This window comes from Anarrhichthys ocellatus, unplaced genomic scaffold, assembly GCF_004355925.1.
Source record: "Anarrhichthys ocellatus isolate YVR2014 unplaced genomic scaffold, GSC_Weel_1.0 scaffold1170, whole genome shotgun sequence".
Taxonomy (NCBI): Eukaryota; Metazoa; Chordata; class Actinopteri; order Perciformes; family Anarhichadidae; genus Anarrhichthys; species Anarrhichthys ocellatus.
In genome coordinates this window covers 2,286-12,963 of record NW_022281144.1, presented here as the reverse complement: position 1 = coordinate 12,963, position 10,678 = coordinate 2,286, and the positions used below count along the sequence as shown (strand labels likewise).

Sequence of the window (10,678 nt, the reverse complement as noted above, 5' to 3'; positions counted from 1 at the left end):
TCTCGGGGCACTGTCATTCAGCGTTCCTAAGCCCTGCAGTGTCCGGACTCGTTTCTGCTGAGCAGGAGTCAGGTAAGCTTGTTCATCTGGAGACAGAGTCTGAAGAGGACTGTCACTCCCAGATTACCTCCACAGGCTGGCCAACTTCCAACATTCATCACCAAAGGCTGCCTGAAGAAAGAACTGATGTCTCTGTTGAGGCCCCCTCAACAGAGACATCTATTGGTGGCTCAACAGGTTCATCTCATGCTGTTTCACCAAAGCCTAGACAAAGACTGCTTGGAATTTTTAGAAGAGAGAAAGAGAAAACTATTGAAGTGCACAGTCCACAAAAAGAAGAGGTGAAGATACCTAAGCAGATAGAACCAGGCAACACCCATAATCTCTCTCAAGAGGCAGCAGATTGGACCACGGACAAACCTGCAAGTGTCAAACAAGAAGCTAAATCCTCTGAGATGACAGAGGTTAGAACACTACAATTTACAGCACTGCAGAACACACCGTTTAAAGAAACAGTGACCTCAGTAGATGAAGACACTCAGCAGGAGGCAACAGAAGATAGAGTTGTTCGGCTTCCGGAGAGACTATCCAATCGGAAAGCTTTCTGGGAGAGAGAAAACAGTGGTCCCAAAATAATATTTACCAGAGAAGAGGCAAGGCGAAAAGACTTCTCTAAGAGTGGAGTAAAAGCTCCACATGGCTGTCAGACCAACTCTGATGTGGAGAGCATTAACAACATTCTCTCACCTCAAATGGAAATGACAGTTGAGGACACTGCTGACAGGTCACCACAAACTGACTGTACCTTCTTTGTAGATTTATCTAATGAAGATGGCACATATAGAGCTAATCCAGTCATCATCTATGAAGAGACAGACGACTCTTTAACAGGTTCAGTGACAGAGTCCAAGATTTCTGAGCCACAGGATAACGCCATCATTCCTGTACCTTCCTGTGTAGCTTTCAACACCCAAAAGCTTGAGAGGGACATTCCAGTTCCCCTTCCCAGGCAGTCCAGTTCCAGTCCTCAAGAGAACAGGCCAGCCAAGATTAGTGAGGTTAAGCATATCTGGGAAAAGGAATACACAGGACCCAGGGTAATCGCTGCAAGAGTCAAGGAAGCCTCACGCAGTTCAATACTCAGTAACAAAGTGGTTTCTCCACAGTTTGATCTGAGAACTTCCTTAGATAACAGAGAGAAGTCTGAGGAAGAGGCACAGACATCTCTGTACAAAACCAAGTCTAACGTCTTGAAACTATCAAAAGTGACAGACAAATGTTTTGTCAGTTCTGGTAGTACTGGGGATGTACAATCAGCATGTCACCAATATCAAGTCAAGGCTGATTTTGAGTATCAAGAAAGGCCCCTCAGTCCTAAACGATCCCAAACTCCAAGATCAAAAGACCAGGATGACGAAGTCAGGAGGAGTCCATCTAAGACCTGCCATCCAAGGGTCCTGCTTAGAGAATCCTCCAGTCCTAAGAGATCCGAGCTGGAAGGCTCTCACTTGAAAACCTTTCCAATAGACATCGACCCCCAAGCTAAGGTCATTGAAGAGCAACAAGGGAAGCCAACACCATTTCCAAGACAGAAGAAGAGTCCCGCACATGAGGCAAAGCAGACAGTGCTGACAGACACTAACATTAGGGCAGGCATCAACTCTCAATCTCTCCCTTCACATCCAGAGGACAGAGGGGCTTACCTTGGTAATGTGAATACACAACAATGTAGTTCAAGCTCCTCTACTTTAACACAATCCAAAAAAGCCCCAGAGAAGAAGTTGATGACCTTTCCACGTCTCGCCAGATCTTTCATCCCTCAGGATTATCAGCACTACCTCGGACCAAAAGAGAAGTCGCATGTCCCTCTTTTTCACCAAGGGAGAGCTGTTGTGGCAGAGAATGATGCTTTAAACACACTGCATAATGCCCTTAGAGACTTTGTGGGAAACCAGAGTGACAGTCCTTCTGAGGAGAATCCTCGGGGCATCAGTTCTTGGATTGTGCAAAATTATGATGGAAACTCCAGCCAAAACACAACGACCAGGGCCTGGTCTTTGTCTCGGGCAAGTTCAGGCAGTGAGCTTTTCAACTTTTTTGAATTTCCTTAACATAATGATCGAGAAATTAATACCACAGTGATGTTTTTTCAAACAAATCACACCAAGTTAACACGTTAACGCTATAGTGAGTCTGATTTGACTGAGAGTTGACAAATGCCTCTATTTAGACATTTGTCTGTGTACATGTTTATACAATCTGCTGTGTTCATTGACGTTAATACTTCTTATGTATTTCCACTTCAAGCGTACCTTCACACAACTGCCCTTTAACCAATCAATAGAAAATATTTTTGTTTAGTTTTAGGGTAAATGGAGCTACTGATGCCATAGATATGAAGTATCACTACCATAAATATGATTCCTGTTGATTCATCGCAATAAAATGAAAACACTGTTGAGTTATGTTCCTAGTGTTTACCATGAGGACACAGTAGCAACCTTTTTACCTCTTAAACTGATTTACTAAGCATTTTACTTGCCTGAAATGTTTGACCAAAATAAACTAACACTTATTTTTTATTAATACAAACAGAAGCATCGTAGTTTCAGATGCTTGCTTAGTAAATCAGAAATTGTGTAAAATCTCTGTTGAGTCTTTTTTCCAGAGCTGATTTAGTTTTGTTTGTGGCAGGTTATGATGACAGTACTAGTCCCATCTTTTCAGTACTTAAACGATTATCTTCAAGGAGCACGTCTTCATCCAAGAGCCTGGAAAACCTCACCTCACAAACAAGTAACAAAGCTCTTTCTTCTTAAGTGACTATAGTTCTTCTATACAAGTGATGGTCATAAAGCTGTACTGTATTGCTAGAGCATTACTTCATGTAACATGTATGTGTTACAGGTAATAATAGCTACTGTCTCATTTCTTCTTAGGAGAAGAGAGGACCCAAAATAACTCAAGAGAACAAATGAATCAAAGTGTGGATAACGGTAAACATGTCAACATCTCTTTATGTAGTGGATGGATTACTGAATAGGCTTACTAGGCACAGGCCCAGGGGCCCAAAGTATCAGGTGCCACCCTGGACTAAGAGACTAAAATGACCACAAAGAAACATAAAAAAAACGACAAAGAGACACAAAAAATCTACAAACGGACCAAGTCAACTCCAAAGAGGTGCAAAACAGCTGACAGAGACAACAAAGAAACTCACAACTGTAAAAACAACTAGATACACAACATGACTAAAGGGACACAAAACACCAATGAAAAAGGGAAAAATAACCACAAAGATACACAAAATGTCTACAAAGCGACACAAAGCAACTACAAAAGAGACTTAAAATGACTAAAGGGACACAAAACAACTATGAAAAGGGGCAAAACAACCACAAAGATACACAAAATGACTACAGAGAGACACAAATCGACTACAAAGAGATTCAAAGTCACTAGAGACCCAAAACATTTACGAAGAGATTTAAAAAGACCACAAATCAACTGTAAAAAGATACAAAACTACCACAAAAATGGGCAAAACCACCTTAGAAAGATACAAAAACAACTCCAAAAAGACCACTGAATGGACAAAAAGAGACTAAACAACTATTTTGTCCTATTGTTCGGGCCTCTTGCATGTCTGTGCCCAGGGGGCCCTTGTCTCACAATCCACCCATACATTATACATTTATCAGGACATACACAGCATGTTTTATAGGGTCATTGAAAGAGATTCAACGTTGTATCTCTTTTCCACCATCAGCCTCTACTCTCTCCAGCTCAAAGCAGATGAAAACCAGTGTGTCCATGACTGTTCTTCAGCAGGACGAGGTAAAGTACTCTTAAAAGTAATAAATCTAGTGTTCAACACCTGCACTGCAGTCATTTTCCTACTTAACCTATCACATAAGAGCTAAGTGATTGGTTTACTCTCTTGAGTGATTTTTTCTTCCTTACTGACATTTTTTATGTTCTTGTTATTCTCTGATATCAGAACGACAGTGACAGCACTTTTGAGACTAACTTGGGCTGGAGAAGGAACACGGGCAGCTCCACATCAAACTTAAGTCTCTCCTCGGGAATGGCCTCCATGTCGTCTGTATGTCCACATGCAGCTCAATAAACATAGGGCATATAGTTTGTTAGCCTGTGGAAAGTTGAATGTTCTCTAGGATACAAGATCATTTTTTAACTTAATTCATCTTAACCCTTTGATGATTGATGTGTTATGTGACAACCAAGTTTCTGATTACAATACTTCATTTTTAAAAGATCAGTATGCAAACACAACAAATCCCATGAAAAGACTAAAACCAACAATGTGACAATAATCCCGTCTGTGGCTCTCAGCTCAAAGCCTGTTGGTTCATACTGAAGAATTACATCTTTAAAAACAACTTGCAATATAATTATTTATTTTTTTAATGGTTATTACCTTAAACAACTGGTCACCGTAGTTTTCAGCAAACGTTACTCAAACAAGTTTGGGTTTACTCATTGTTGGTTTTGGTGAATTTTTGACCATAAGAAGTACAGAGAAAATCACCAGACTGATCCTTTAATTCAGTGTGGCTTTGCAGCACAAAGCCACACTGAATATAATCCATCGGCCTTAATAATATTCTTCCGGGACGAAAGTACAAAAGTTTGCTGAGCTTCTCACACAGCGTTGCCAACACCTGCGCAAAAAATATATCAAAACGGGCGGCCTGATCGGGAATAGTGTGCTGAGTATTTTTTAGAGAGATTCGACCAGCGGTTTCCCCGAAATCCCGAAAAACTGAGCAAGATTTCTCCATTCACTTGAATGGGGTGTCGGCGGTAAGAGAGCTAAAAAAACACTTAACTTTGGGCCCATATTGACTAGCCGTACTTTAACGTAGAAACATGATTCAAAGTTTAAAACGTAGACAAAACGCTGCACTTTATTGAGCCAAATGGACATTTTGATAGCTAGCACAGTTTTCATTAAGTCACAGATTAAGTTTCAGGAAGATTTTGGGTCCGTTACAGATTTTATAATGGGTGTGTATTGCACGGCTTGTTAAGTGTTAGAGTGATGACATCACGGTCAGAGTGGAGCAGAGCATGAAAAGTATTCTGTGATTTCTACAAACAAACTGCGCCGAGTCCCACAATTTTTACTCTTTATACACCATTTTTGGCCCAAAAGCTTGGAAATGTTGTGCTGGTCGCAGTAAAGTGTCTATGGAATCCAACGGACTTACACATTTGGCTCAAAGAGCCGCAGAGAGACATGAACTCCAACCAACTGCTCCATCAGACTCCATGTTAAATCTGACCACTCATTTCTCAAAGAAAGCAGACGGTACCAGTTTTGTCTATTGCTCTGGAGCTCACATTATTAACACCACAAACATAAAAAACACATCAGCGCGTTCAGCAGTCTTATCTTTCTAACGGTATCCATACTTTGGCACTCAGACTCCTGCTTTCTGTTAAAAGGAGGTTTTGTTCAAAATCACTGTTTACTGTAACGTTTCTTAATCAGTCTGCCTCTAACACCAGGTGCGTCCTCACCATGGCAACCAGTTACACACACGCATGCAGGTTCTCTCTGTCTCTACACACACACACACACACGACTTGGAGATATCAGTCAAAGGCATTGTTAGACCTCCTGTCTGTCTGTCTGTCTCTCTACACACATCCACACATGATATTCAAGGAAAGATCATTAGACCTCGTGTCTGTCTCTCTCTATGTGTGTCTCTCTCTATCATACAGTCCCCCCCCCCCCCCCTCCCCCATTTCAAAATAAAAGCCCCACAGAATGAACTGGAATGCTTGTGATGAAGCCTGTCATTTAATAACCTCTGTGTTTGTGTGTCAAACATTATGAATATGTCTCCTCTGCCCCTCTCTCACCCACCCAGTCCCACCCTTTCAAAATAAAAACCCCACAAATACAAGATTCAATCCAAGAGTATGAATCTAAAATGCAGAAAAGAGAGTAGCGCTATCTCAATTGAACCTGAACAACACTACCGGTAACATTGGCGTGTGTATATATTGCGACGTCTTCGGGCAGTAGAAGCCACACTGTCAAAATTTCCTGCGAAATTTTCTAGTTAAAGAATATGATTCATATGGAGTTTAGGTTCTAAAGACAAACAAAACAAAACAAACCAGCTGCGGCGGTAAATCGAGCCATGGACGTTTAGTGTGTGTGTGTCCACACTACACTACCCACCTGTAAAATTTCATGACCGCTTCTTCCACGGTCATCAGATTCTCACTCCCAACTCATCAAATACAGCAGCTTGGTCACAGGAAGTTAGCTTAAGACAGATTGTTGGTTGATAATAACTTTACTGACTACATGACTACAGAGAGACTCATGACTCATGTGACTTGGTATAACATCGGGACATGAACAGTGGTCTACTGGATGAAAGTCCTGTGTTTGCTTGACCCATGGATGTATAAAGAGAACTGGATACAGCGTTGAAGGCAGAGCCCCATTCATTCCTATGAAAGTAGCTCAGTGGTGCATGAAGCAAAAAAAGTTCTTCTTCCTCTCCCACCCACCCTAAGCACACGCTATCACAGTGATACTACAATCTGTCCACAGACAGACAGACAGACAGACAGACAGAGAGACAGACAGACAGACAGGCAGACCTGGCAAAGTACTCAAAACCTTGTGGTACTTTCTGCTACAGTCGGTGTCTCCAGGACCACATTTTGTCATGATGACACACAGACTCACAAGGTGAAAACAATACTGGCCACTGGTAACAAAACACAAACCATCAAGGTAATTTGTGTAATTTATTTCCCCTGACAAAAACAATTGAGTTCAAACCAGAGAGGATGGTGTTTTCTCTCCTCTGTGTCAATATAAACAGGTCAGCGGCAGCATCAGCAGCCTTTACCCTGCAGACTTTGGAGACATTGAAGTCCAGGGAAGCATCCAGTTCGCTGTGAATTACATCCAGAAGCTTGGAGATTTTCACATATTTGTGGTGCACTGCAGGGATCTGGCCGTGGCAGACACCAAGAAGACCTGCTCTGACCCGTGAGTGTTTGCCATTTTGATCATACAGTATATAGCAAAGGTAGACCAAATGTCAGTGATATTTGTGATATAACAGTTGGAGAAGGAAGACTGGCAGATCAGAAAAGAGGCTCAACCATTTGAAATGGACATTTGTCAGTTGCCTCCTGCAGTCATTTGAAGAATTAAAAAAATGTCACTATCTTTGTTCTAGTTGAGAATAGAAATGTAACTCCACTGTCTTTTTACAGGTATGTGAAATGTTACCTTCTCCCTGACAAGACAAAATTGGGAAAGAGAAAAACCAGTGTAAAAAAGAAATCTTTAAACCCAACCTACAATGAAATCCTCAGGGTAAGAATTCCATATTTATTATTTTACAGATTTCTCATTATATGTATTCCATATTTTACAAACAGCTTTGTGGCCTTCTTCTCCTTTCATAGTTTAAAATCATAATGGAATTGTTGAAAACTCAGTCTTTGAACATCTCCGTGTGGCACAACAACACTTTTGGGCGGAACAGTTTCCTGGGCGAGGTGGACCTGGATATGTCAGAGTGGGACTTCAGTAACACACACATAAATGAATACGCACTAAAGGCCAGGGTAAAGGATTCATCTCTATACACAGTCTGTGTGTGGTGTAGAAGTGATTCGTTAGACTGTTACTCACTTCGGCTCAATCCTTCAGGTCTCAGGACAAAGTCCAACAGCGTCTCCCTCACATCTGATGGCCAGCAGAGGACAAATGAGAGTCGCCCTGAGATTCCTGCTGCAGACATCCCGCAGTGAGCTGATGACTCCTCAGATTTCATAAATTCTTTCCTTTGAATTTTAGCGATTATTGAGGTCTGACTGCATCCACAGGTAAAAGAACATCTAGGATGGAGACTGGTGAGGTGCAGATTTGGGTAAAAGACTGCAAGAATCTTCCTCCAGTCAGAGGAGTCGTTATCGACCCGTTTGTGAAATGGTAGGATTTCATCCAAACTGTAGGTCACTGAACGGAGACCTTAAGTGTTCAGAATTCAATAAATGAATCAAACATTATGACAAAAAAAAAAGACAAAATATAACTGTGAAATTGTGAAATAATCCAATACATTTAAAAAACATTTAATTTCCTTTCACACAACAGAGTTTTTTGCTGGTGATTTTTATTTCATGTAACATAATTCTGTCAATCAAGACAAACAAAGCACAGCCAGTTATGTGATTGACTTTCGCTCATTCAGTCCGAAGCGACATCCAATCATACTGTGAAATGAAGACAGGGACATCTAGAAATGAAAACTGCTTGAATAAAATCAAGATGAACTGCAATAAACCCTGTATTGTCTTTCCAAATGAAAATGCATTTGATCTTGCTCCTTTCCTTCTGCTGCAGTACCGTACTTCCTGACACGAGCCGGAAAAGTCGACAGAAGACGCGGGTGGTGAAGAGGACGGCCAACCCGATGTTCAACCACACCATGGTGTACGATGGCTTCCGATCGGAGGACCTCAGAGAGGCCTGTGTGGAGATAACAGTGTGGGATCACGACCGACTGAACAACCACTACATTGGCGGCCTGAGGCTTGGTTTGGGGACAGGTGAGGTTCAATTCCACTGTTGCTATTTTCAACATGGTAACAGCTGCAATCTGGATACCTTTGATATAGAGTTTGGTATAACACCTGGGATTACAGTTTGGTATAACACCTGGGATTACAGTTTGATGAACACCTGGGATGACAGTGTGATCTGAATTTGGATGCACTCAGTTCACATTGAGTTTGGATATACTGTCCAGATACAATTACACTATCGTTTACACCTTTGCATCGTCTGGAGTAGGTTTGTGATATCCACTCACACCCCCATCACAGTGAGGGTTGTATTCATTTCTTCTATTCGTTTTGCACATATAAGACATGCAGACCGCATTTTATTTTCAGGTATAAATGGGGTCTTTGATTCAGCCTCCCATATAAAAATCAATCATTCTAACATTAGTTTTTTGTTATAAAACTGCCATTCTGCAAGTAAATATTCTTTTCATTTTATTATTCAAGTATTACCTTCATATGTGCCTTTCTGTGCAGGGAAGAGTTACGGGGTGGAAGTGATCTGGATGGATTCAACGACAGATGAAGCAAATTTATGGCAGAGGATGTTACAGTCTGATGGTGAATGGGTGGAGGATGCTTTACCTCTGAGAATGTTGGTAATGGCAAAAAGCATGTCAAAGTGAGATTGTACACAATGTGTTGATAAATGTGTGGAAACTTTATGGGAGCACACTGCATGCACATTTGGATAGATCAACTAACTATAGTCTACACTGAGTGGACGCAGCTGCATTAGTGAGCAATGTGTGTGCATCTGTATAATTGATGATCATTGTATGATAAGTATATACACGAGGTACTTTAATTTATATAGCCCAAACCACATGTTACATTTGTCAATTTAAAAGGAGTTAATTATTTATAATACAATGTAAGTTATGCAACATATAAATTGTTTTGATCTGAGCACTAATGAATTGTATACAGTCTTGTTCAACCTATTCTATCTTCAATAAACAGTATATTAATGGGACTTGTGATTTGTTGTGAAGATAATGGGTAAGTTGTTAAATTCATGTTTCATTCATGTTAGAGAAGTCAACACTTTCGAAATAGGAGTTAACAGCTAACAGTTAAGTTCTTCATCAGATAGTAACTGTCATCATAATCATAAATAGTCACCTTGGTAGCAGCAATGAATCATTAGATTTCTAGTAGTTTTCCACGATAGTCAGCTGTATTGCAGATGCAGTATCATGTCAATTTGTGATTTTTTTCAGTAATAACTGCAAAATATTATAAATATAAGAGTAGATAGTGGCTTAACACAGACTGTGAGGCCTCCAGAGAGACAACACTTGGCTGGAAATGACTGCAAGGGCCAGGAAACACAGTGAATCTAAAATATGAGGCTCACTCAAGATTATATTGTTTTATCTCTTTATCTGTCATACCATAAAAGTCTCAGAATAAAATGTTACTTTAATTAAACACCAGAAAACATATGCAAACTTTAAGAATACACATGTATTTATATTTGGGATTTCGAAGTTTAGTTCAGTTATTTTTTATACTTTGTTTCACTGAACACACTAATAATAATTCTATATTTATATTACAAGCCTAGTCAGGGAAGTCAGAATAATAATTAGTAGAATTGGTAGAAGTTCCATATTTCCTACAGTACAATTAATGCAGCAATATTTCAACTCTCACCTTCGCACAGGTCTAAAGCCATGTCATTGGTTGATCCGCCCTGATGCGACAAGAAATTGCATTATACGATTGGTTGTCCCGTCTTGTCAATCCAGACGGGAGCCAGCTAACCAGCGACCAGCCTCTGCGTTGCTAAGGTAAACAGCTGCATCAACCTAAACGTATTTCTCACTACAGGCAGGTGATTTTGCCTTCAAAATAAAATTACAGCGCGTGTCACTTTTGGAAAATAAAACGATTTATACGGACTCTTATTAAGTTTATTTGATGAGCCAAAAGCATTTCATATATGTACTGAAATCTTGGCCTGGAACTATATCACCAAATGAAAGGATAAGGAGAGCTGCCATGTTTCTTTCAGCATGCAATGTTGACAGTGGTG

General features: G+C 40.5%; 1 protein-coding gene across 3 annotated transcripts; it reads left to right on the top strand.

Annotated features, from left to right (window-relative positions):
• Window positions 1-11: 11 nt before the first annotated feature.
• Window positions 12-9,613, top strand: LOC116377374 (synaptotagmin-like protein 2). Of its 3 annotated transcripts, none has more exons than XM_031838996.1 (12): window positions 12-2,079; window positions 2,695-2,796; window positions 2,940-2,996; window positions 3,770-3,837; window positions 4,001-4,105; window positions 6,879-7,048; window positions 7,279-7,381; window positions 7,474-7,635; window positions 7,721-7,817; window positions 7,897-8,002; window positions 8,417-8,622; window positions 9,115-9,613. In XM_031838996.1, exons 1-12 carry the CDS (start codon window positions 456-458, stop codon window positions 9,261-9,263), a joined length of 2,949 nt encoding a protein of 982 aa, XP_031694856.1. In that variant the 5' UTR covers window positions 12-455; the 3' UTR covers window positions 9,264-9,613. The 3 variants fall into 3 exon arrangements, with proteins under 3 accessions (XP_031694856.1, XP_031694857.1, XP_031694858.1); XM_031838998.1 differs by having other exon boundaries at window positions 15-72; XM_031838997.1 differs by lacking the exons at window positions 6,879-7,048; window positions 7,279-7,381; window positions 7,474-7,635; ... (2 more) ...; window positions 8,417-8,622; window positions 9,115-9,613 and having other exon boundaries at window positions 4,001-4,859.
• Window positions 9,614-10,678: the final 1,065 nt, after the last annotated feature.

Coding starts and splice junctions, on each gene's coding strand:
- LOC116377374 (XM_031838996.1), top strand. CDS start 456: ATGACAGAGGTTAGAACACTACAATTTACAGCACTGCAGAACACACCG. Junction 7,636..7,720: donor AATACGCACTAAAGGCCAGG/GTAAAGGATTCA, acceptor TCAATCCTTCAG/GTCTCAGGACAAAGTCCAAC. Junction 7,818..7,896: donor CCTGCTGCAGACATCCCGCA/GTGAGCTGATGA, acceptor CTGCATCCACAG/GTAAAAGAACATCTAGGATG.